At 46.0% G+C, this 27,814-nt stretch overlaps 1 protein-coding gene across 3 annotated transcripts in view; it reads right to left on the reverse strand.

Annotated features, from left to right (window-relative positions):
- Positions 1-1,833: 1,833 nt before the first annotated feature.
- The window catches only part of LOC147614391 (uncharacterized), a 29,435-nt gene continuing 3,454 nt past the window's right edge, over positions 1,834-27,814 (reverse strand). For all 3 annotated transcript variants that reach the window (XM_086780944.1, XM_086780945.1, XM_086780946.1), the window contains exons 3-8: positions 17,035-17,205; positions 16,809-16,925; positions 3,076-3,273; positions 2,839-2,898; positions 2,572-2,670; positions 1,834-2,147 (exon numbers count right to left, since the gene is read on the reverse strand). In XM_086780944.1, the coding sequence (XP_086637070.1) occupies positions 2,034-2,147; positions 2,572-2,670; positions 2,839-2,898; positions 3,076-3,273; positions 16,809-16,925; positions 17,035-17,205 (759 nt within the window). In that variant the 3' untranslated portion in view covers positions 1,834-2,033. The remainder of the gene's footprint in view (positions 2,148-2,571; positions 2,671-2,838; positions 2,899-3,075; positions 3,274-16,808; positions 16,926-17,034; positions 17,206-27,814) is intronic.

Here is a 27,814-nt window from a genome sequence, read left to right on the forward strand (position 1 = left end):
TTGTCAATCTCTTATATGCCAATCTCTTATATCTGTCCAAGATGTAAAGCCTATGGCTTAGAGTACTAGAACCAAAGTGATGTCTCCATCACTCCAATCATGAATTGTACACTTGTCAAAATCAACAAATCTGACCACTAGGCTTTCCTTAGTAATGGCAAAGACTGACATCAAGTTCATTTTAATAACTGCTGGTGCAAATAAGACCTCTATATAGTGATTGTCCCACCATTTGCAAGCATCCTTGCCTAAAGACTCAATTGATTGTGCCTTTGCTATAAGAAAAGGCTTTACCTTTACCTTGTTGATTGACATTGAATGCTTAATCTCCCACTTTGTCTGTAAGAAAAGGCTTTACCTTTACCTTGTTGATTGACATTGAATGCTTGATCTCCCGCATGCATACTAGTTCAGTTTTGTCGAGATAACTCTTCTTGCAAGAGCATTGTAACCAACTCATCAGTTTTGTCGAGATAACTCTTCTTGCAAGAGCATTGTAACCAACTCATCAAACGAAAGGGCGGTTACCCTTTATCATGAGCCAAAGTGCAGATACAAAACCCTTGTATAAATCTGGTAAAAGCTGTGAGAACAATAGACACCAATGAACTGTTCGAACATGCCTCATTAATACATGCAAGCTGCTCCTTGAGATCTTTAATTCTTGTGAGGATCTCATCCATTAAATCTCCCTCATTCATATGCTCAGACTCTCACTGCTTATGCAAATAGGTAACTCCTGCCTTGTTACTATGCACCTAGTAAAAGTCCAATAAGTGTATCCTAAGCCTGCTTAGCAATTTTACATGAGCCTATATGAGCAATAATTCTCCTCTTCACAAAGAGTACAGAGTGCCACCAATGCATGTGCGTGTATTCGTTCCATCCCACCTAACTTGTTCTGATGTGAAGGTGTGGAGGCAGATGCCATAGTTACATCTGAACTAGTGTCACCATCCAAAGTACTTGTACTATTCTATGCTATTGAGATAGGAAGTGTCTCAATGCCAATGACGTCATTACAAAGCCCTTTGTGGCAACCAATATATGCTATATCATATATAAACACAATGGATAGTTGGTCCCATCAAGCTTATGCTCAACGACGACTGGCAACGGCAAAAAGCATGTCAAATACATCACCGCCTACCATTTTAGCTTGCAAATAACGAATCTTTTAAATAAAATCAAAATATCCTAGCTACTTGCAAGTATTGCAATGCTCACTACATGCAACCAAGATGGCTACCAATAAATCATTGATAACAAAGGAAACATGCAAAGGGCAAAAAGACCATTAGTACAAAGTGGGTTTATAAGCAAAAACGTAAAGCTGATAGTAGCGTTTTGCGAATCCCCCAACATCCGTAGGTGTTGGAAATCTAACAATCCATCAGCACCACTTTATCTAAGCTTTCACATTCAACACTTCATTAGCATTGTTTACAATGTGTGGTCTCATAAACTCATCAAAATCCTAAATGCTGATCATCGTGTGTGGACAAAATAATTTATATATCTAATAACTTTAATATCCAATGCTTGAACATGGAGGTTAGAAATGTGGGTGCAATACTTGTTCATTACAAGTACAAAATTTTTTTGATAAGATGACTCTTTTTCTAGTCTAAATATTATGAAGTATTAAATATGGTATATTAAAAACAATTGTGCATACGATGTGAGATGGCATTATGGAAAAGCATATGGGATGAATGGATGAGGAAAGAGGGCTACCTAATAAGGTCTAGGTTAAACAAGAGATTTAAAATTTTTATATAAGCTTGTGCATTTTATAATATGATATAATATAGTATAACTAGGCTCCAAGAAAAAAAAAAGGTGATCTGGATTAGCTTGAGATGTAAACAGTGTTCACATCAACAGATATATGGGTGCAGTTGCTAGATTTCACACTACATTTATTGAATGCATTATTACAACAAATTTTATCATGGTGAGTGAGCTCAATGCCACCCTTTCAATAATAACCGCTTCATATGAGCTCACCAGATGACCTCAGTTTTACAGCCCTAAGACATTTTCGACAACCCCCGCTGTTGGTTGGCCTTCAAGCTTTGGGCCTCCTGTGAAGCTTTATTCATCTGCTCATACTCATCTTTGAGCTCTTCCAGCCTCTTTGAAACCTGTCAATTCTCATCCACCAATCACACCACGATCAATGTTGCAGGCATCCATGCCATCCAAAGCATTAAATTTTTAAGAGAAACACTTCCATTGTCTTTGAATTACTTCCAAGCAAGAATCCTTGGGAGGAGAGAGAAAGAGCGTCTGTCTTATCCAAACTAGCAGACCGCAAATGATCCATATGACAGAACCAAAGTGCAGGGAATGAAACTTGAACCGAAATCTCTTAAGTACGAGCATGATGCATGAACTACTACACCCGCACTCCACACACACACACACACACACACACACACACACACACACACACCAAAAAGAAGGAAACTAAAAGCAGGAAACTAAAAGCCTCTTAGTAAGCAAAGCAATACTTGTGTTCTCATCAGCACCCAAGCACTAGTTCCTCATTGGGTTTAAGCAGCTTACCTTGATTGACAAAGCCATTGGTATTAACATGTCTGGGGACAAGGCGTCTTCGGGAAAATTACGTAATGCATTAACTAGCTTTTCAAATGGTAGCTTGACCTGTGAGTAGATCAGTCCAAGTGGAGAAAATTGACAACAATTAATGCCATAAAAAACAGACTCAAATGGTACACCACCTGCACATGGCCGTGCCACCTGCAAGTGCTTCCCCATGGCAGCTGTCACAAATGCAATCTAAAAATAGCTTCAGAGTTGACAGTAGCTTACCAAATCATCATGGCAATATTTCAAGAGTGCCAATCCGACTTTAAATATAATTTTTACACCCTGTTTCAAAATAGCATTCTATTACTACCACTATTGATTAGCCCCTTATGTGTAAATTTATACAAGGGACACCCTTTTCTAACGTTGTATAACAAGGGAATTGAAATTTCATTCCTTTATACACATTACAGAAAGGAAAATTTGGATTGAACAATACAAAAAGGTTGAGTTCCTAACCTCGAAAAGGAATACATCCCATATGCGAAGTGCCAGAGGAAAGGGGAAAGAGTAGGAGAATACTGTGATGAACCATTGGCTTGCATACATGCTTGGATTGATCATTTCTTCCTCGAAATGCGTTCCAAGTCTGGGTAATTGCTCCTTCACAAGCCTTTCAAACTGAGAAAGGTATTGCTGAACAAGTGGTAGACCAACCTGAGCCCCAAAAAATAACAAGCAGCTTGGTTTCTCTCTCTCTCTCTCTCTCTCTCTCTCTCTCTCACACACACACACACACACACACATGGGGGCTCTCCTCTCACCAAGGGAACCCCCAACCACAAAATGAATGGACGGCCTTATCACATTGGAAACTCAACCAAGCTAAGGGACTATGGACCCAGCAAACGGAAGAAATCTTGACTAAGGTCAAGGTCATAGAAGATAATTTCCAAAGAGACAGTCAAGAACCCAAAGAAGTCTCAACAGAATACGAGGAACAAATGTAACACGTGAAGACTTAACAGGGTTAGGGTTAGGGTTTACAGAAAGAAAACAGGCGTGGAAACCAATGTGGAGAGTGAACACGACTGCTGTAGATATCTCAATGATAGAAAAAAGTGAAGTACAAGCCACATGATAGTGACCCCTAAAGGATAAGTGTTCACATGACCGGCCATAAATGTGCCGGGTGGACCAAAACACTTATAAACTGCATATAAGTGAAACTAACTAAACTGGGGGAAAAAACCTCCACTAACTGAAGTAAAAAGTGCCCCAGTAGCCTACTGATGATCACTAGCACTCCTCTGGGTGCATACACAGCATAAAACCCAACAAACCCCCCTGGAGTGATATGTGATCACTGTACATCATCCACCAAAAGGAAACAAATTCAAAGCATTGCGGAATGCTTCAAATTTCGGACGTGGTAATGCCTTGGTGAAGATGTCTGCCACATTCTGATCTGTAGGACAGTAGATCAGACTGATATCTCCTGCCTGGAGTCTCTCCCGAACAAAATGATAGTGAATCTCAATGTGTTTCGTGCGAGCATGAAACACAGGATTCCTGGCCACAGCAATGGCACTCTGACTATCAGTATAGATAGGTGTAGGCTCCTCCACTGAAATATCCATATCAGTCATAAGACGACGCAGCCAAACACACTCAACAGTAGTAGTGTAGGCTGCTCTGTACTCTGCCTCACAAGATGAAGTGGCCACTGTGGTCTGTTTCTTGCTTAGCCAAGAAATGCATGAAGCGCCAAGGAAGAAACAATTCCCACTAGTGGAATGTCTGGTATCAAAATCACCAGCCCAATCTGAATCACTGTAAGCATGTAACTGCATGTCACCCCCCTCAGGATAAAGCAACCCAAGAGACAAGGTACCCTGCAAATAACGGAATACACGCTTCACAGCTTGCCAATGTGACAACCGTGGGCTGTGCATGAATCTGCTCAACTGAGAGACTGCATACTGAATATCTGGCCTTGTATTACACAAGTATATGAGGCACCCAACAGCCTGAGCATATGTAGTGGCATCAAAGGAAACACTGTCATCTTGTAGTGACAGTTTCATCCCAGGCTCCATAGGAGTACTAATAGACTTGCAATCCTGAAATTTAAACTTCTCCAGAAGTTTAGCAACATAACGTGATTGCAACAACCCAATGCCTCTGTTATCCTGCACAAACTGTATGCCCAAATAGTAATGTACAAGGCCCAAGTCAGACATGTCAAATGTCTGTTGCAGTATCTCTTTAAATGCTGCAATTTTGTCATCATTTGATCCCATGAGCAAGAGATCATCCACATAAAGACTGATGACCAGCAGATCTGTCTCTTCTTTCTTCACATACAAAGTGGTCTCTGATGGACTGTTCACAAATCCCTGAGTGAGTAGAAAAGCATCTATTTTTGCATACCAAGCTCGTGGAGCTTGTTTCAAACCATACAAGGCCTTTTTCAGCCTGCATACTTTCCCTTCATGACCATGTTCTGCAAATCCCATGGGCTGAAATACATAAACTTCCTCCTCGAGGTCCCCATGTAGGAATGCAGTCTTTATGTCCAACTGATGAACAACCCAACCACGATGTGCAGCCAATGCAATGACACACCTAAGTGTCGACATACGGGATGTAGGAGCAAATGTCTCCTCATAATCAATGCCCTTCTTCTGTGCATAGCCCTTTGCAACTAGACGGGCTTTGTACCTGTCAATGGATCCATCTGCATGTCTTTTCAACTTGTAGACCCATTTAGTACCAATGGCTTTCTTGCCTTTGGGCAGATCAACCAAATCCCATGTTTGATTCTTTTTAATAGAATCAATCTCATCCTGCATGGCTTTGTTCCAATGCACATTATCTCGTGCATCCACAAATGAATCAGGCTCATCATCATCCTGTAAACTGGCTGCCATAACCAGATTCAAATCCATGATGTGTGCATGCTCATTGGTCCTTGTCTCCCTACGAGTACGACCAGCAAGAGGACCCTCTAAATGGCTGTCCTGTAATGTCCTCAAATACCATCTAGGTATATGTCTGACCTGTGGTGCCTGCTGTCCCATATTTGGTTCAGCTTCTGGCTCATTTGGCTGCTGAATTTCTGCACCACCTACATCATTTGCTGGCTGTCCAGTACCCTCATGAGTTGGATCACCAACTGTGGAATGAAACTCCATGGGTAGTAGACCTTCAAACACATCATTTTCAGCCTGATTTGCCTCATAACCAGCCATGGATAATTCTGATTTTTCATCAAAAATCACATCCCGACTGATGAATATCTTCCTGGATAGTGGGTCATATAACCTGTCGCCCTTGCTCTCACGGCTATACCCAACAAAAATGCATTTTGTGGCTTTATCATCAAGCTTCCTCCTCAACTCTTTGGGTATGTGTGCATATGCAAGGCACCCAAAGATACGAAAATGCGATACAGAAGGCTTGCGGCCATGCCAAGCCTCAAAAGGAGTAATAGAAACCAATGCCTTTGTGGGACATCGATTCAAAATATGACAAGCACACATTACTGCTTCCACCCAAAAGATATGTGGTAGTCTTTTTGCCTTTAGCATACATCTGGCCATCTCCATGAGTGACCGATTTTTCCTTTCTGCAACCCCATTCTGCTGTGGAGTGTAAGGAGTAGTATACTGATGTTTTATACCTCTACTCCCAAGAAAGGAATTCAGCACATGTGACATATATTCCCCCCCTCGGTCAGAACGGAGAGTCTTCACCTTGCATCCTGACTCTGTCTCAGCAAGTGCTACAAAGGCCAAAAATGCATCATATACCTGTGATTTCTGTGTCAAAGGATAGACCCAGCATATACGAGAGAAGTCATCAATAAATGTTGCAAAATAAAAGCAACCACCTAATGACTTCGTCTGCATGGGACCACAAAGATCACTGTGTATAAGTTGCAACTTTGCAGTTGCTCTTAGAGCCTGATCACGTGGGAAGGAAAACCTATGCATTTTTCCCAAAATACATCCTTCACAAATGTGATCTGGAGGCTTCTCCATGAGAGGTAGATCTGTAAACATATTATGTCGCTGCATAAGCATAAGACTACCAAAATTTACATGCCCCATGCGAGCATGCCATAACTCCGCATCAACCATAGCTGGAGTAAGATTGAATGCATGATAAGCAGACTGATCCACTGGCTGAAATGCATCCAACTCATAAAGTCCATGACATAATGTACCAGTAAGCATCAAGGTCAAGGCATTTGCTTTGTCTCTGACCATGCATTTATCATCATCAAAGTGGACTTGCATTCCACAATGTGCTAAAGAAGAAATGGACAACAAATTCTTCTTTATCCCTGGTACATATAAGGCATCTGTAAGGCGGAGAATGGAGCCATCAATGGCTGTAAGCTGAATCTCCCCAATGCCACACACTGGATATGAAGCATTGTTGGCACACTGAACAGTTTTGCCAACAGGGGCAGGGCCAACATGACTAAACAAATCCCTGCGAGATGTGATATGCTTTGAGGCACCACTATCAAAATACCAAGTACATGCATGCTCTGTCAAACTGAGTGCCTGTGAAGACCAAGAGGCATCATAGCTGCATGTAAAAAAACAGTAATCCCTGTCCTCAACAAAAGAAGCAGTCTCTGGAGGAGCTTTAGGAGCATCATTAACAGACATCCCAGCTTCCTTTGCCTTCTCTTTGGCAATCCTCTTCCTACATTCTGTGATGTAGTGACCTGGCTTCTTACAGTAATGACATTTGCCCTTCTTCTTGGGCTGTCCATCACTTTTCTTGGTATCCTGTGAAGAACCACCATCACCTGAATTTTGATTTGCACTCTTTGGCTGAGATTTCCCTTTCCCCTTTTGACCTGTAGTAAATGCTTGTTCAGCATTTGTGTTCATATTCATATTCTTCCTCATTTGCTCCTCTTGTAGTAAGAGAGCAACAAGTTCCTGATACTTGAGGGGTTCAACAGCATTCCTCATGCTGAGGTTCAAAGAGGTATGGAAAGCCAAGTAAGATCTTGGCAAAGAGTGCAAGATGGTGGACACAAGCTGTGTCTCAGGAATAATCTCATCCACATTGATGAGTTGTTCTCTCAAATCCTGCAGCTTGTTCAAGTGGCTAGACATATCATCTCCTTCATTCATTTTCTGATTTTCCAGCTCTCTTTTCAAAAATGAGATCCTAGCCTCATTACGAGCAGCATACATTTGCTCCAAAGTCACCCATGCATTCTGTGAAGTGCCAGCTGAACGAATATGAGGTATAATAGACCTCTGAACTGACAATGCAATGAGTGACAAAGCTTGTGCATCCCTGGCATCCCATGTCTTTTGAGCATTTGTTCTCTGAACAGGCAATGGCTGTCCTGGAGCCTGTACCTGTTGTCCTCGTCCACGAGCACCCCCTTGGGGAGGAGTCTCTGGAGCCAATGGACCTGGACGTGGTTCATCACCACTAACAAAATCCCAAAGACCTTTTGCCACAAGCACATTTTTCAGCATAAAACTCCACAAGGAGTAGTTCGTGCCATCCAATTTGTCTTCCTTAGACAAATATGTGAATACATCACTTTGCTGTTGATTTGCCATTATGCTTTACGCACAATGTTGTACCTGTTTACCAAGAAACCCAATAGCAAAAACCCTGATAACAACTGTACTCCACTGAATACAGTTTACCCAAATCTGCCTGCACTCTCAATCCTTAGAATGTGCAGCTCAATGCACCAATGACTGAGTAGAGCAGCAAATGGCGTACACGATGCCAAAATGCCCCAAAAATGCCCAAATTTGCTGCACCCAAACTGTGCAAAAAATCTGTATATTTTCTTGCTAGAAAATCTGCCTGTTGTGCCTGTATATTTTTCTTGATAGAAAAAACTGCTTGTTGTGCCTGTATATTTTTCACAGAGAAAAATAAGACTGCCCAAAATTCAAAACCTGTAATGCTTACCAGCTTAGATTTGAGTTGATTGTTGTACTCGTGCAGGTGCAGTCCCTGTGCAGGTACAGTCGACTTGTACTACACAGTACTATAGTCGGCTCTGACAGGTACGGAAGCTGTACAGGGTGCTGCAGCGTTGAGGCGACCAGGTACAGAACTCTTGAAGGCAGCGCTTGACTGTACACTCACGTACATAGCAGGTACAGCAGCGCTGACAGGCACAGATTTGCAGGCGGCGCCTTGTAGTACTGTAGGCGCTGAAGGCATAGGCGTACGGTTGCTGGTACACGTGCGCTGTACACGTGCGTATGTAGCAGGTACAACAGCGCTGATGACAGGAGCAGTCTTTCGAAGCTGATGCACGTGCGCTGACTGGAACTGAAGCGGAGGGCGGTACTGACTGTACGGAACAGGTACGTGTGCTGACAGCGACGAACTGATACGGAAGCTGCTGCAGACGAGCAGCTGTACGAATACTGCAGGCGGCGCTCAGGTGTACGGGCAGTGATGTACGGGTGCTGTACGGCAGCAGCAACAAAAAAACTTGGGTGTGTACGGGCAATGAACAAGGGCAAAGCTTCAATGGCTCTGATACCAATTGAAGACTTAACAGGGTTAGGGTTAGGGTTTACAGAAAGAAAACAGGCGTGGAAACCAATGTGGAGAGTGAACACGACTGCTGTAGATATCTCAATGATAGAAAAAAGTGAAGTACAAGCCACATGATAGTGACCCCTAAAGGATAAGTGTTCACATGACCGGCCATAAATGTGCCGGGTGGACCAAAACACTTATAAACTGCATATAAGTGAAACTAACTAAACTGGGGGAAAAAACCTCCACTAACTGAAGTAAAAAGTGCCCCAGTAACCTACTGATGATCACTAGCACTCCTCTGGGTGCATACACAGCATAAAACCCAACAACACGCGGAAGCTCTGGGTGTCTATTTTCAGCCCTAAACACTCTTGAGAACCATCTGATGCAAAAACGCAGGTATAGAGAGAGAGGAGAGAGAGAGAGAGGTGCTGGAAAATTCAGTATATTCTATGGTACAAAAAGGTACCTAAATCTGCAGCCATGGGCTGCCTTACATAAAAAGGTGGTTAACACCAAAATCTGTCCCCTATGGGACCTCTAAGGATCCAAACCCCTAGTGGGATTGAATGACTACAACATAGAGCAAGGGGGCCTTTTTATATGGATCTTGGACCCCTTTTTATGCTGGCCGATTGCTGGTCGGCCAGTTCCATCTCCATAAACGCTGCCCGACTGGATGATCTACTTGTCCATGATGCGCCTGCTGCTGCCCCTATGTGCTGGGTCAGCCGACCATGGCTATGGGCAGCCGACACCTTCTGCAACCAGCCGACTCATCTCTTGTCCTGCAGCCGACAGTCCTTTCTAGAACCAGCCGACTGCTTCTTGCTCCAAGTCCTGCTCCATGTCCACCTCAGATGCTACACCTGAAGCTCCTACATTCTGGTTCTACCTATCTTCTACTGGTTCATGGTCTTTATCTGTTTGTCTCTTTTGGATCTAGCCCTGAGAATGTCCTCTCTTTTGGATCTGTTTATCTTGGTTTCTCTCTCTCTCTCTCTCTCTCTCTCTCTCTCTCTCTCACACACACACACACACACACACACACACATGGGGGCTCTCCTCTCACCAAGGGAACCCCCAACCACAAAATGAATGGACGGCCTTATCACATTGGAAACTCAACCAAGCTAAGGGACTATGGACCCAGCAAACGGAAGAAATCTTGACTAAGGTCAAGGTCATAGAAGATAATTTCCAAAGAGACAGTCAAGAACCCAAAGAAGTCTCAACAGAATACGAGGAACAAATGTAACACGCGGAAGCTCTGGGTGTCTATTTTCAGCCCTAAACACTCTTGAGAACCATCTGATGCAAAAACGCAGGTATAGAGAGAGAGGAGAGAGAGAGAGAGGTGCTGGAAAATTCAGTATATTCTATGGTACAAAAAGGTACCTAAATCTGCAGCCATGGGCTGCCTTACATAAAAAGGTGGTTAACACCAAAATCTGTCCCCTATGGGACCTCTAAGGATCCAAACCCCTAGTGGGATTGAATGACTACAACATAGAGCAAGGGGGCCTTTTTATATGGATCTTGGACCCCTTTTTATGCTGGCCGATTGCTGGTCGGCCAGTTCCATCTCCATAAACGCTGCCCGACTGGATGATCTACTTGTCCATGATGCGCCTGCTGCTGCCCCTATGTGCTGGGTCAGCCGACCATGGCTATGGGCAGCCGACACCTTCTGCAACCAGCCGACTCATCTCTTGTCCTGCAGCCGACAGTCCTTTCTAGAACCAGCCGACTGCTTCTTGCTCCAAGTCCTGCTCCATGTCCACCTCAGATGCTACACCTGAAGCTCCTACATTCTGGTTCTACCTATCTTCTACTGGTTCATGGTCTTTATCTGTTTGCCTCTTTTGGATCTAGCCCTGAGAATGTCCATGGCATCTGTGATGCACATGACATCCCCCTCTGCTAAACTTGATGACGGGAATCCAACCTGCTCTTGGATGACTGTCATCATCCCAATCCTGTCCCGAAGTCCCTCTATCATCATCCATCCCTGGCAACCGTTTTCTCTGAAAACCCGGCCTGTTCTCCAAACCACTCTGTCTCTGATGAAGATCTATGCATCTGGTCTTCCTCTAGTCCACAATCCATTCCTGCCCTGACTCTGAACACCGTCTTGGTCTTCATTCCTGGAACTGAGTCTGGCACTCTCACATCACCCTTGGAGGATCAACCTCCCTTGGGACCGTTACCTGAGAACCTATCTGGCTCACGGAACTGCCATCCCCATCTGGCATTGTGGAACACCACCAACAAACCTCCTGGGAGTTCTTCCTGATCTGTGTTCTTGTCTTGGGCTTCGAATCCGTGTACTTTCCTGTACCTTGGACCTGTACACCATCATCTGGGACTGAATCAGTGTTTAGCTTTGCTGAGCCTGATGCTCTGATACCAATGTAACACGCGGAAGCTCTGGGTGTCTATTTTTAGCCCTAAACACTCTTGAGAACCATCTGATGCAAAAACGCAGGTATAGAGAGAGAGGTGCTGGAAAATTCAGTATATTCTATGGTACAAAAAGGTACCTAAATCTGCAGCCATGGGCTGCCTTACATAAAAAGGTGGTTAACACCAAAATCTGTCCCCTATGGGACCTCTAAGGATCCAAACCCCTAGTGGGATTGAATGACTACAACATAGAGCAAGGGGGCCTTTTTATATGGATCTTGGACCCCTTTTTATGCTGGCCGATTGCTGGTCGGCCAGTTCCATGTCCATAAACGCTGCCCGACTGGATGATCTACTTGTCCATGATGCGCCTGCTGCTGCCCCTATGTGCTGGGTCAGCCGACCATGGCTATGGGCAGCCGACACCTTCTGCAACCAGCCGACTCATCTCTTGTCCTGCAAGCCGACAGTCCTTTCTGGAACCAGCCGACTGCTTCTTGCTCCAAGTCCTGCTCCATGTCCACCTCAGATGCTACACCTGAAGCTCCTACATTCTGGTTCTACCTATCTTCTACTGGTTCATGGTCTTTATCTGTTTGCCTCTTTTGGATCTAGCCCTGAGAATGTCCATGGCATCTGTGATGCACATGACAACAAAAGCGAAAGGAGTCGACATCGCCCAATTTGAAGTAGGGGGGCTACCTGAAGGATGGTTCAATGAGAAGGGAGGGTACCATGCAATATGGTACAATGTAATCAAATGAAGGCAAGTGGGCAGTACTTCAGGAGGGAAGATCCATCATCCAGGAATTCCATACCCCCAAACCTGCAGAAGTCTTTGGCCGATGTATCTCTTGACCACAAAAGGAGTGGAGTTGGCAAAGGTTCGAGAAGCCTGAAATGCAGGCAAGTGGGCGGTACTTCAGGAGGGAAGATCCATCATCCAAGAATTCCGTACTCCCAAACCTGCAGAAGTCTTTGGCTGATGTCTCTCTTGACCACGAAGCCACACCAATCGATTAGTAGGCTTTCTATTTTCTTTGTTATCAGATCATGTTTGAAGTCTTTATGGTGATGCGATGATCTTCTCTTTCCCCTTGAGCGCGGCTCCAAGGATGATATGGAGCCTTGAGTCAGTGTCTACCACCATTAATGGGCAGGCGGTAGAGCTCTCCCACCATTTGCAGGACCTGCGGATTATTGACATACTCATTTTTGGGCGCTGGCGCAGATGGTGCTGGGTGGCTCCGGCCACAAGCATCAGGGTGGGGGGTTGGCGTCCTCCAGCCTAGAGGTGCTCCTCTTCATTTTTCTTCATATCTGGACCCCTCCCCCCCTTCTACAGGTACCTTCACTACGATAGGTGTAGGTCTCGGTATGCCTACTCTAGGGCCCGGCGGGTGTTGTTTCACATGGAGGGCAGGATTCGTGACCACTTGGCGAGGCTCCGCCCTCGCCCTACGCCCTAGGACGGATTGTGATTACTCACCATCCAAACCCACGCCAAAGACTCTCAGAGTGGAGGGCAGTTTCGAGCGTTCCGCCTCCCACCACTCTTAGATATGCCGATGGTCTCATGGAACATTCAAGGTTTGGGTGGACCACAGTACTTGAGGAGGCACAGGATCCTCAAAGAGGATCTTCACAGAGCCCAAGTCAGAGGACCTATTGACATTCTCTTCCCATCAGGAGTACCATCTCTCCAAAGGTCGCACCCATAAATGCGGGAAGATTCTCCAAGGCAGAAGCCACACCTTCTGGTCCCATGCCTTTGGCCCCTCCGAGATCCAAGGCGGGGTATGCATCTGCGCCTGTGAGCAGCTCTTACTAGCAGTGATTGACTCAAGCACCATAATCACAAAGAGAGAACAGTGGGTGATCATTAGGATTGGAGAGGACAAAGCGGGTTTCCTTAACCTCAACGCTCCAAACACCGCGGCGGTCCGTCAATCCCTCCCACAAGCTGATTTTTGGTGCACGGGTGGTGATTTTAACATGCTAGAGACAGCGGAGGACAGACTCAAAGGAGGCACGGACACCATCGCAGGCTCAGAGTATTCGGCTTGGGAGGAGCTGATTTTGGCTCCTCGGGGACAGGATCAATGGCACTTACCAAAGTTTGGGCATAGCCCAAGGAATCTGAGCTTCTCGAGATCAGACAATAGAGGTATTGGCCCCAACCTCTCCAGACTGGACCGTTTTTACGTTGTTGAGTGGGCTTGTGGACAAGGCGGCATGGTTGGCATTCTTGCAGGCACTTCTTTCTCAGGCCATGCTCTTTCCCTGGAGGACCCATAGAGGCAGGACACACACTCGAGCACCCATATCCCCGAGTGCCTCATTCAGGACTGAGATTTGTAGCAAGATTGAGGAGACTTGGGAGAGTCTTGATTTTCATGCTGCATAAGCTCCAAGGGCCCTCAATGTACGACTTAGACAGATCACCAATTTGCTGTAGGAGGCGGCACAAAGCAGACTCGCAGAGTTCGGAGAGCGGGAGAGGAGCATTTGTCAGAGCCTGGCATCCTTGCAGCGTCTCCAAGAGAGTTTCCTGGACAGCCCATGGATTGAGGCCCAGCTGGCGAGCAGCCCGGGCAGAGCTGAATTCCATCAAGGACACGAGGGTGGAGTACAGATATCATGCTAGAGCTTCCTTTTGGACACAGGCTAGAGAGAGTGCTTGCTGGAGATTTCTTTGAGATCACAGGTCCACACAAGCGGAGGGATGCCATCTACAGATTGCATGGCGAGGATGGATCAATTTTCTCTGATCCCTCAGGTTCAAGCCATTGCCACAGGACATCTTCACTTTCTAGGAGGCGACAGCCTCAGCCCGTCTGAGGCATCAGGATTTAATAGTTCTCCTTCTTGATTTTGAGAAGGCCTACGACAATGGAGATTGTGTCATCCAATGTCTACCTTGGTGTCACTTTTAGTGGCCCACAGAGTGACACGGGGATATGCAGCCTTGAGCTTACTTGAGCAGCAATGCTTCCAGGCGCATTTCCAGGACCCCAAGACGAAGGGTTGGCTTTTTAACACCCTCATCACACCAGCCTTGATGTATGGAGCAACTTTCTAGGGGCAGATTTATCTTATGAGGATTGGCAACGAGTTGAGAGGCCCCAAGTCATGATGTTCTCCCAAATGATCCGCAGCAAACCATCAGTCCCACACGAGACTATCCACATAGAGTTTGTTGCAGCCCTAATGGTGGAGGCACTCTTCCAAACAGTCATATACCTTCATCCCATCAGTGAAGTCCTCCAGACACCTAGCACTCGAGGTCACCCTGGAGTATGGTATGCCCAAGTTTCCACTTGGTTCTCCGGATATCGGCTCCACATGAACTGCCTCCCACCCCTTCAGTACAGTTTGGACTCTCCTTTTCTCCAACACCAACCAGGTTATCCGATTAGATCTTCTCAGCCTTTACACCCACTCCACATGGATCACACCTTCAAGCTTCCACCCAAGATGCACGATCACCTCCTTGGGCTCACTGAGGATTGTTCAGTATTTGGAGCTTCATGTGTGTGAAACAGCCCTCAGATGGCTTATTGTGTTTGTGTGAACAACCGCTTATAGCCGTCTTATGTGTGAATGTGATAAGCAATGATGTTATAGGCACTTGCCACGTGTCATTGCCCTAGTGTGTGTGATGTGTCAAAAGATAAGGCTATAAGCCTTATTAAAGCACAGTACTCTTTGAAGCTTGTATATCATATCAATCAATAGAAAAATCATTCAGTCATGCATATGCTCTCTCTTTGGAACTTTTCTCTCTAGCCCTAAAACCCACAAGGAGGGATTCATCCACAACAGTTGGGCTACCTGAGTGTTCACATGTCCCATGCAATGCAGATTGCGATTGGCCAGATATGGGTTTCATCCCACCGCCTTGGAGTGGAGAGCTGAGCACATCTTCAAAGCCGGGGAGCTCATACGGAGACCTAGGGAGGAGAGGATCCGTCGATTATGCCACACAAAGGTTGAGACAAAAGAGCATTAAATACGTAACTACCTACCTAGTGTCCCATGAGATCCATGGGAGGTTTCACTGTTTGTTCCATGAGGGGCTTGGCCCACTTTCCATGATCATTGACTTGTTGGACCAGCCGGAGATCATTGACTTGTTGGACCAGCCGGACCAGTACTGCCTAGGGCTCTTCCTGCTCGAGCTGTTCATGCAGAGGATTAGCCATGGCAAAGGCACGCACGTGACATTTGATATATTGGAGAGTGGTCTATTGGGGGCTGATGCTCTTCTCATGTTTAATGTTTCATGTTCCTTGTATTCCATGATGAGATTTCCATGGACATTTTTGTATCATTCCAATGAGAGAGTTTTGTTTTGTTCTATTTTATTTTTTGTTCCATGATGAGATATGCCATGGACATCATTGTATCACTTTGGTCTCATAGGCCCATTGTATCTCTCTCTCTCTCTCTCTCAGATCCATGATGAGATTTCATGGACACTGTACACATCATTTTGGTCTCATAGACCCTTAGACATTAATATAACTCTCTCTCTCTCTCTCTCTCTCTCACACACACACACAGAGGACCCCACAAACCTGGGAGAATATCAGACAAACATGATTGGCCACAACATGGCCAAGATTTATGGAGCAGGACTTGAGGCCGATATGGACACTTGGTAGAGAGACGTAGGTAGAGGGCCAAAAGTTCAGGTTCAGGTTCGGTAAAAACTATTTGACATAATGTTTAAATTTTCACAGCATATACATGCCTTTATTGAGAGGAATCACTGCAAGAACCCCAAATCGACTAGTCAAGCTGATAAACTATGAAGAGGATGCAGTTACACTTCCAAAGATGGTGCCTGAGGAAACAGGGACAGCCAGACTTTCTGAAAACACTGGAAACATCACAACATATGGTCATCAACTGTTAGATTTTGGACATGCTTGTATGCTGATCATTTGTAATGAACTATCTCAATAGACCATTTCAAAGGGGCTGACTGGTGGCAGCTGCAAAACATTAGGATATGTTATAGGACAACCTACATTTGTCCCTGTTATTATAGACCTTACTACACACTCTCCTCCATTAAGGAGATGACCATACTTCCATTCCCCCTCGTCATCTTGCAAAGCCTTGGACACCGAATATTAGACAAAATTAGCTCCTCCATGTGTATAGAGTTCACAGACATTAGAGCGTACCATCAGCTCTCAAAAAAAGAACCCACATCTACTCGATAAAATTCAAAAACAATGCCACACATTAGATCAAAGGGCTTACATAGTAGATCTTACCAGATAAAGACCCTCCATAGGAGCATGAACTGCACCTTTCAACAATGCCACCAACAACCAGAACGCATCTTCTTCACTCATGTAGAGGAGGAGTAATCCTGCTAGAAACCCCATTCCCTGAATAAATCGAACTCTCATTCCATCAAATTACCATTTCAATCAAGAAAACATCAATGACAAAGCTGAAACCCTTCAACAATGTCAAAGGTGAAACAAAAGTTCATACCTGGACATAACCAACAGCTCGATCATACACAGAGTATGCCTTCAAAACGTTGTACAACGATCTCTGGCCTGGTCCATGTCTTTGTTGGAAAAACACATGCGATGGAAATGTTCGTGAAATATCTCGGATAATATCCAGTTCGGAGGCAGATGTTTCGTATAAAACCAGTTGCTGCAAAAGAAAATGGTTCAAACTACTTTGAAGCACCAAACTGAAAATATACAGCGAATAGGAAGAGAGGAAAGAGAACGACAACAAAAAGACTTGAATCGCTCACATAGCCTAATATAATTTTAAAGCTGAAATATTTATCAACAAACCTTACTAAAGACTAAACTTCTTGCTGAGTTCCCCCCCGAATAGAGCAAGAAACCCTACTCCCAACCTACTTGGAAGCCTTGGATTGACTCACATTAATTGTTGTTTGCGCTTACTTTACAACCACATCAGAGTCCACCACCTGCACTAGCGGTCCAGCCCCCTGCTCCAAAGGGGTTCTCAGTGATAGAGCTTCATATATTTTGCACGCCATACGCCCCCGACCCAAAGCATCATGACCCTCCACCCAATAGATACAGATCCACAAGGCTCTTCGACGCCATGGCATGCTTCCATCACAGAGGCCTAATAGTCTCTTGGCCATCAGATCGGTATTGGCTGAGGTGGGCATTACCATTAGTTGATCATGGCTAGTTTACCACATACATAGGGTCATATGCTTATATCACATGTATACACACTAGTTTTTTTTCCATTTTCTTTTAGTTACTTTTTCCATGGGTCATGATACCCATGGTATCATTGTATTACTCATGGTCTCATAGATCCTTGGGATCTTTTGTAGACATTAATATTACTCTCTTGCCCCTTGCCCCATGTATGATGTACTACACCCCACCATCTCCACTAGGTGGAATTGGTAGTATACCACCTATCATGATTGTTCATCTATAGCATGCTAGACAATGACTGCATAGTGAGCTGCATATGACTAGGATTAGCTTTCATTTCAGTTTTTCTTTCCACGATACTTGGGACATGGACTTGTTGTATACAGATTTGTCTCATAGGCCAATTTGGCCTTCCGTAGACGTTAATATATCTTTTCTTTCTTTTCTCTCCCTCTCTCTCTCTCCCTCTCTCTCTCTCTCTCTCTCAAATGAGTGGAGGAGCATAGAGAGGCTACAGATGGTGATTGCCATGCATGATCAGGAATAAGCCATATGTACCACATGACATTATACATGGAAAGTTTGGGATGGCCCCATTGGTTATAGATGCCCTCTTTTAGACCGTCACTTATGTATACGCTCTTGACAAAGACCACCTCCCATGCCTAGCACTAGAGTCCTCTATGCAATATATCGCGAAGGGAGAGGGAACGGGTGAGACGAGTTGGTGCCCTCCTCCTCGGCCACACGGCCATCACCATTACCGACACATACATGGCATTCGGACATGGTTGAGTGGTTTCATGCACATGGCATACAAATCTCAAAAAGCCCACTGGTAAAGCCAATTAATGGAAGCAATGAGGTGATAGCTCAAGTGGTCAAGGTGTTTGCCTAGGACCAAGAGATCCTGGGTTCAAAACCCCCCTTGGTGCTTCCTTGCCGGCATCGCCCACTACAGGTGGACAAATAAGCGCCTAACTACGAGCGGTGAAAATTAGTAACTATGGGAGAATCTTGGGCCAAAGGCCAGTTGAAAAATTTTTAAAAAAGCCAATTAATGGAATTAAACTTGCTCTATGCAAGAAAGGGGATCCCATTAGGACTTTAATGTTAGAAGTCATCTCCTGTCCTGAGTTGGCAGGAGGATCCAGTTGCTGGCCGACTGCATCAGCATGTGTGTGTTCCCATTCTGGAGCTGGCCGACTGAACTGGACAGGTCGTGGACCCTCAGTGCTGGCCGACTGGCTGCATATGCTGGTCGTGGAGATTCAGGACCAGTCGGCTGCCTGTAGCACAGGCCGACTGGTATATGGGGCCATATAAATAGGCCCCCAGCCCCCCATTCCATTTTGTATCATACTCCGGGATCTTCTTGTGTATATAGAGCAGAGTTACACGCCTCTCTCTCTCTCTCTCTCTCTCTCTCTCTCTCTCTCTTATGCTGTGATTTTCTGCACTACGTTTTGCTCTTGTGTTCCCAGATCTCGTCATCATCTCTGCTGCGTATTCTGACATGGTATCAGAGCCTAGGCTCTAGATAGTTCTTGGGATTTGTGTGAGCAAGAGGGGGACTGCTGTGTGGCTGATTGGTGGACCGTACGGGACTATTCGGGAAGAGGAGAAGCAAGAGAGCGACGGGCTGATTTGCTGGACAGCCACTTGCAGGTATTAGTTCTTCTTTGTTCCCACCCACTCACCCTTTTCAGAGTACATCCCCGCAATGGCAGATCTGTTTGAGATGGCCGAGAGGCATGTGAAGATCCCGACACTCCCCACGTTCCAGGTGGACCATCAGTTGGACGGGAACAACTACGGCATATGGAAGGTTATGATGGAATCTATTCTGGAGTCTTACGACCTCGCTGATTTCGTCGTTGTTGGTGTTCCACGGCCGGAAGTAGAGGAAGGGGAGTTACCGTTGATCCGAAAGGACCAGGAGGCTCAGACACAGATGTGGGATCGTGTCAACGCCAGGGTCCGTTCGTTTATCTTTCTCAACTGCACACTGCAGGTAATCAATCATGTAAAGCATATGACGCTGGCCAGAGGTATATGGCAGCATTTGGCCTCTCTTTACAATAGGGTATCGCCCATGAAGAGGATTTCCTTGGAAGTACAGATGCGGGTTATGAGCCTTGCAAAGTCATCGACGATGCGGGAGCATATTAACAAGCTGCAGGCTCTTCAGCAAGAAGTTCTTCAGGCTGGGAAGGAGATATCGTCAGAGGACATGGCCATAACGTTGCTGTCACACTTGCCCTCTCAGTACTCAGCATTTTACTCGTCTTTGATTACCAGTGGCAAGCTCAGCACCATCACGTGGGAGGAGCTTGTGTCCATGGTCTTGGACCAGGAGGAACGATTCACGAACCCTTCTCAGGGTGGAGGTTCGGAGGCCTTAACTGGCCAATGGTCGAAAGGCCGTAACACGGGCAAAGGGAAGGCTTCGTCGGAGAAGTCTTCTGAGAAGAAGTTCGTTACTGACCGCGAGAAACTAAAGGCAAAGAGGACCTGTAATGATTGTGGCGAGAAAGGCCACTATTGGAGGCAGTGTCCCAAGCGGAAGACCGAGAAGGGTGAATGAGGATGCAGAGGTTGCATTGCAGATTTGGGCTTCCACTGGTGAAACCCATTGTCATACAGAGGCACTTTGTTCGTGAATAGATCGTTGCTGATGACATCTTGCTAGAGTTCTGTTCGACGGAGGACAGTACGATGGACCTCTTCACGAAGTCGCTATCTCAGGATTTGCTCAGGTGGCACCCTAGCTCCCTGTGGTTGGTTTCACAGCCAGGAGCTGAGAGGGGGTGTTAGAAGTCATCTCCTGTCTATTTTTATACACCAGGGCCTTTGTTGTGGGTGTGCCCGCCCTTAGGAGGTGTTTTCTCATTTTTCCCCACTCTCCGTATTTTTCCCCTATTTTTTTCCATTTTTCTGTGGCTTGGGAGGCAGCCCTGAGTTGGCAGGAGGATCCAGTTGCTGGCCGACTGCATCAGCATGTGTGTGTTCCCGTTCTGGAGCTGGCCGACTGAACTGGACAGGTCGTGGACCCTCAGTGCTGGCCGACTGGCTGCATGTGCTGGTCGTGGAGATTCAGGACCAGTCGGCTGCTTGTAGCACAGGCCGACTGGTATATGGGGCCATATAAATAGGCCCCCAGCCCCCCATTCCATTTTGTATCATACTCCGGGATCTTCTTGTGTATATAGAGCAGAGTTACACGCCTCTATCTCTCTCTCTTATGTTGTGATTTTCTGCACTGCGTTTTGCTCGTGTTCCCAGATCTGGTCATCATCTTCGCTGCGTATTCTGACATTTAATGGGCACAAGATAGAAGAAAGCCTGCTTCTACACTGTCAAGGTTCCATGGAAGCTCCCACAAGCTCTGGTCACCATTTGGCCACCCAAGTGGCCCTCCCCGATTTTGTGCCAAGGTACAGGAGGGAAAGGAGCTACGTGTCGCCCATACTAAGGCCACGACTGGTGTCATCTACAGGAGGCCAAGCCTTGTGTCACCCGTCGTGTGGCCAGGACGTGGAACCCACTATCAAGGATCCCAGTTTAGGCTTCACACTAAGCCATATCTGTGCTCGGGAAGACCTACTATTTACAAGTTCCACAAACGGGAGATATATCCATTGCATCATGCATGTGCACGCATCTCTGCTTGCTTGAAACTGATTTCGCGTGACTTGTTTTCGTGTGATTGCCTACTATGGCATGTCTAATTCACCAGCAAGGGACGCCCACTCGAGATGCCCATAGGTGAACCGTGCGGGTGCTCTATATTTTGTGTCACATGCACTCTGCACTGTAGTGCATGGTGACAAGATGGCTCATCATCATCAGTGCAACATTGTACATTATTAGTACCTTTTTAGGATGATAATTGTCGTACACCGTGACCCCATTGTAATCCTCAGTCTAGGATAAGTTAGGCACGAGCTACGTATGTCATTCTCAGTCTTAGACAGTCAATCAGTCAATCCAAGTCCCTTAACACTTGAGCAATTCAGCCTTCATTCAATAAAACGCAGCATCTACAACATTCAGCCTACAGATCCTCTTGCGTTTTCAGCATTCATACAGTTTTCAGCACCCTCATATGCATCGTTTTGCTACAGCCACTTGGTGAAGGTAAAACTCAACATTCATAATCATTTTCAGCATTCATACATAGTCTAGAACAGTCCCAATCAGCCCCTTCTCTTAGCCTCAAATTTGCAGCCTTCCTACATCCATTGGGAAGAGTGCATAGGCTCGAGATTGGACATCATTGGTGTTTCTACAGCCGTGTACAATTCAGCCTGAATCTTGATTTTCCTACATCTTGCGTTTGGCTTATCGTCAGTCCACCGTCAGTCTCTTCAAAGTAATAAAGCAAATACTATTCCGGTAACGGGATAGGGGGCCCTTCAGTGGGTAATTCAGGACCCCATAGGGTGTACAGTTTCCATCTCTCTCTCTCTCTCAATCTCTTAAAGTTTGAAGTCTTAAAGTGGATTGCTAAACTCAAGATACAAAAGACGGTGTGAGCATTTGTGTGATAGGATCCTCAAATTACGAATACTTCTGCTACATGTTACATTGGTATCAGATTCAACTTGTCCACACACACCGTATCCTCGCATGAGAGCATCCTTGGATCGTCAGACTGTGTTCCGACACGACCACCGACTTCAGCATCATGTCTACAGAGGAGAGTACCCATCAGCCGGAAGACGTCTCCCCCGAAGGAGACCTTGCTCTTCCGACCACAGTAGACACCATAGCTCTACTCAAAGCTCAGAACCAGCTTTTCATGGGCGTCTCCAACTCTTGGAGGCAATAGCAACACGTCCTCCTCCGCCTCTAGCAACCCCCAACTACATCTCCCTCTTCTTTCAAATGGAACAACAAAGAAGAGAAGACGAGGCTAGACGGAGAGAAGAAAAAGCTGAAGCTGAAGCAAGAAAGCAGCAAGAAAAAGCAGATAGACGAGACTATGAGGAAGCCCAACGCAAGATCAAAGAAGACCGGCGTCAGGCTGAACTCGCCGCTCGGGAGCACCAACGAGAGCTCGATCGAGAACATATGTTACACGAGCACCAAAGGGAAAAGGAAGCCAGCACCTCTCTTCAGCTTCCCTAGCCTCAGGTGCCACCAGAGAGCAGTCCGCGACATCAACTACCGTCATTTGAAGTCAACAGAATTTTAGTAAAGTGTGATCATTTAGCAGTTAATCAGTTTATTCATCAATTTACTACTCATTTTCCATTAGATAGGATCGCAGATCCTCAGGATAGAGTCCACGTAGCGGCTCCCCACCTTATGGGTGAGGCAGTCACTTGGTGGCAGTATTGGTCTAGTCTTCATACAAACCAGACCACATGTGTCACAGCTTTTAGCTGGGATACGTTTGTTCATGACCTAAAGACTCCCACCCCAGTATATGACCAGTCTGGCAAATGAGTTCTATGGACTCAGACAAAACGGGTCTCCAGTGCTTCAGTTTTCCGGAAAGGTTATCACTTTAGCACAACAGTTAGGGTTGTCTGCGCAGGCCAAGAAGAATCAATTCATTCGTGGATTATATCCCAACATCCGGTTCACATTTCGCAACTTTGAACCCAGTACATATGACCAAGCTTTGACTCTCACTCAAAAGGAAGAAATGAAGATGAACGGAGGCAAGCCCAAGCAGTCATCACAGTCCAGTAACAAACCCCCACAGCAGCAATCTGCTGCGCAGTCAAGGAAAGGTAATGCATCTTCTAAAGATGCTAAGAAGGACGGCAATAATAGCTCCAGTTCAGGGGGTAAGAAGAATAAAGAATCTAAGGCTAAGAAAATCCTTGATGAAAAGGCTAAAGCAGGCATCACTGGAGGTTATCTTCCTCCAGAGGAGCAAAAGAAATACCATTCAAAAAACAGATGTTTTTATGTCATATCATAGGGCATGGTAAGAAGGATTGCCACAAATGGCAAACGGAGCAAGCCTCCAAAGCACCTTTTGCCACAGTTGCCACAGCATCTCCAGCTCCTCCAGCCCCGCCTACTACCACCAATGTGGTTCAGCTTTTACCTTCTATGCATCCTATGCCATCCGTGGTATTTGATGCTAAGCAGGAGGGTGAGCGCGATGCTCCACAGAAAAGCCTCATCCGAGCTTATGGCTCTGCCAAGGGCCGCCAGCAGTTTGTAGTCCTGCAGTTCTGAGGACGCCATCTCTCCCGAGTTGGCTAACAAGATGAGCTGCACATTAGTGTCATATCATCTAGATGTGGATGGGTTCTTGAGTCCAACACTTGAAGGATTGAGGAAAAATTCCAACCCTTCATCAATGCCTAGAGATTTGTACTTGAGTGTAAATCTCCCATAATTCCTAGAGATTATGACTTCAGTTCACTCTTGAGGGATTTGGACTCAAGTCTTCGGACACAAGGAGCTCTGACAGTGAATCGGAGGACAGTAGCAGTACAGATTCTGATGAGGCACCAATGCGGGAGACCATGAAATCTCACAAAAGTGGGAAGGTCAGCATGGTTCCCGCAAGGGAGTCTTCGGCTGCTAAGTCCACGAAGAAAGTCTGGTGTTCTCGTTGCCGTAATCCTGGCCATCCAGCAACGGAATGTGCGATGAACGACAAGTGGTGTGCTATCTGTATCAGCAATTCCCATAACACGTCAGAGTGTTACTACAACGGGAGGGGGCACAAGGCTCGCCCCGGTAACCAAGAAACTAACATTGGGAAAGACAAGGAAACGCCAGAACTCCCGCCGCATGGGTGTAGGTTGGGAGCACTTCTGAGCAACCCTATAGCAACAACAGTGGCGATAGGGATGGCGGCCATGGAGAGGGTTCAGCATTAGAATTCTGTCAATGGGTTGGTCTTTTGGGGCACTCAAACCAACGATGAGGTCCATTACAAATTGTGCACAATCCTGTCTTTTGTTGATCTCGTCCAGAAGGAACAGTGGCAGGACGAGGAGTGCGAGATTGGTCACATCCTTGGTCCCGTCCACGATCCGAATTGCGTGGTTGGGAGGATTGAGAACGTTGGGACCAAAAAGAGGACGATCCTTCTGATCGGCGAGGGTGTTGAGAATTATTTCATTGGGAATTAGGCCGGGAGGTAGAAGTGCCAGAAGATTCTCTGCGACTATCTCGGTTCATACGAGATCCATTGGCTTTCTGAAAGGCATTAGCTCGACCGGAAGAGGCCGAATTTCGAGAATTAATGTCTGCAATGCGCTCGGCATATCGTATGGCATCGGCAAGATCGACAGGGTTATATTTCTGAACATCGGCACGCAGTGTGGGGTTAAGACCTTCAACGAAGGCATGAAGTTCGTCCGCTGGGGACAAAGAGTCAATCTCCAGTATCAAGTTGGTGAACTGGGAGATATAAGAGGCCAAGGAACTAGTTTGGTCCAAATGGCGTAAGCGAGTACGGGCTTGGAAATCCGCATTGGCAAGTATAAACTGCTTATGGAGGACCCGCTCGAATTTTTCCCACGTTGTAACCGATTTTCCGGCGTGCTGTCATCGTTGCCACCACAATAAAGCAGTGTCTTTGAGGAGGGATACCGCAAAAATCACCTTTTTGGAATTAGAAAGAGTCATGGTTTCAAAGTATAACCGTAGTTTGTAGAACCATTGGTCTAAGATGCGCTTATTGCGCTGACCACCATAAGAGTCAGGGGGTTTAATTTTCAATTTCTTTGTTTTACGGGCTTGTAAAAGACGATAAAGAGTTTTAAGGTCGCCGCCTTCTACCTCGAACGGAATGACGTCTGCGTCCGCTGAAACTGTTACTAAAACATCTGCTGCTGGTACGGAACTCGTGTATAGGAGTGGCGATCCGTGTGGAGCTGCTGGATCTGCGAAGCCAAGGATGCCATAGACTCTTGGAGTTGCTGTTGGAACTGCTGCTGAAGTTGCTGCCATTCCGGAGGAGCTGGTATGTCAACAAGTTCTGCCATGAGAGAAGATGTTGATGTAGAGGCTTCAGGGTGACGAGGCCCTGGGGGTTTTTGCTCTTGATGACGCCGCTGGGCTCTAGTAAGAACCATCGGCTGGAGGGTGCGGCATCTGGAAATCCCGAGAAGAGAGGCTACGTTCTAGTGAAGCGGCTATAGACCACCCAGTATAGTAAGGGCGATCCTCTGGGACTGGGCTCGCACGAGAGTCTGCTACTACTGGAGAAGAAGGTACAGGGGTAGGGGCAGCTACTGGTGTCAAGGGTGTATATTCTGGTGTAGAGGGGCGCACCGTGAATGAAGATGGATAAACGTCCTCAGAATAGGTGCAATATTCGTGAAAAATGATACTACACTCGGGGAGAATAGTGCCCAGATAAGGATGATGCCTGAGTATAAAACAGTAATGATCCAGATCCTGTGCAGAAGTACGAACACGGATCACCCACACGTCGAATTCTCGGAGGTGAGAAGTCGGTGTGGCTATCTGAATGCGGTAATGAGTGGGCTGGAAAAAGGGGGGCACACTCATTGGAACAGGGGCTGAGACCGGTGGAGAAACACAGGTAGGAGAGGGCACTATGGACTGAGAGGGTAGGGTGTATCCTGTAAATAACTGAAATCATAGGTTTCCTCTGAGAATTATGTGGAGAATATTGCCGTTGAGAGTTGCAGAGGCCATGATAACAGAATAATGGACCATGAACCGAGCTGAGCGAACAGATGCTGGTCGAAAACAGCACGCCAGGCTGGTGTGCTTTTTTTTTTTAAGCGCTGGTTGCTGGCCGTGGGTTCTCCCCCCCTTTATTTTGAGTTAGTGCTGGTCACTGTTGTGGGCGTCTTCCTTCATTTTTTTTCTCTCGTGCGTTGCGCTAGTCCACCACCCTTCGCGTCTTTTTTTTTGTGTGCTAGGCGCCGTAACCGGCTGGCCGGCGTTCTCTCTTTTTATTTTTTTGTGTGCTGGTCAGCCTGGGCGCCGTAGGCTGCTGGCTTTTTTTTTTGTGTGTGTGTTATAAGGTTAACAGGTGTCCCTTAAAAGAAAAGGACCAGCTGCTGGGATGGGCGGCCACGGTATTATGGCCGGGTGCTGGTCTGAAGCGCATGAGGGTGGCGATTCAAAGGGGCACGCCCTTAGGTGAAAGGGGTGCGACGCAACACAAGGGCACGAGGCTTGTCAAGTGGTGCGACTCTTCAAAAAAGGTATGACCCAAAGCAAAGGCAATCTTCATGCAAGCGAGGGCATCTACTGCTGCAAGGTCATGAGGGAGATGGTTCGCTGCAGGGTACAATTGCCATAAGGACTTCCTGCTTGCTTGGAAAGAAGAAGGTAGCCTTTTTTTTTTGTGGAAAATGACTAATCAGGTAAGATTGGCAAAATTGAATGGGGCATTCTCTCCTGTTCTTCCATACAACTCTTGCTATCCCTAATTCTAAGGTTAATTTTTTGATTTAGGGTTTTTGATTTTTAGGGTTAGGGTTAGGGTTTTTTGGATGTGGGCATATCCTACAGGTTGGAGATTGTTTGCTCTGATACCATTGAGGACTTCCTAGTCTATTAAGACATGATTCAAGAAATAAAGATAATTAGAGAGCGGAAAGCTGAGTTGTTTGCATTGAGACAAAGGCCTTTCTTAAATAGAGGCCGAAAGGTTACAAGTGAAGAGACACATCCCTGGGAAGGGGCGTGGCTCTTGAATCAATGGTTATGTCCTTTGGACTTAAGGGTGTGTCTTTTAATGAATAGACATGTCCTTTGATAGTGACCTATGTGTAAGGATGTGACCCTTCACAGGTGTCCTTTCAGTTAATAAGGGATTAAGGAGTAATTAAGGAGAGATTAAGAGAGTTAGTCACAATCGTGACAATGCAAGTTATTTTTTCATTAAACAAAGGCTAGACAAGGTACATTGGATACGACTAGATTCATTTCTCCCATGACATCATTACTTAGGTCACTCATACACAAATATCTAGATATTATTATGGCCCCTCTAAGAGGTGGTTCACACACACATAAACACACAAGTGTTCACGACTTGTTTAGGGCCAGTTCCCACACATACACAACAAGTTGAGCTTACTTCTAACAGCATGTTCATTCATTCATAGCGCATATTCTCAGCCTAGAACAGTCCCAAAGCAGCC

The sequence above is a fragment of the Cibotium barometz genome, chromosome 42 (assembly GCF_041138505.1).
Source record: "Cibotium barometz isolate CiBa-2024 chromosome 42, ASM4113850v1, whole genome shotgun sequence".
NCBI lineage: Eukaryota > Viridiplantae > Streptophyta > Polypodiopsida > Cyatheales > Cibotiaceae > Cibotium > Cibotium barometz.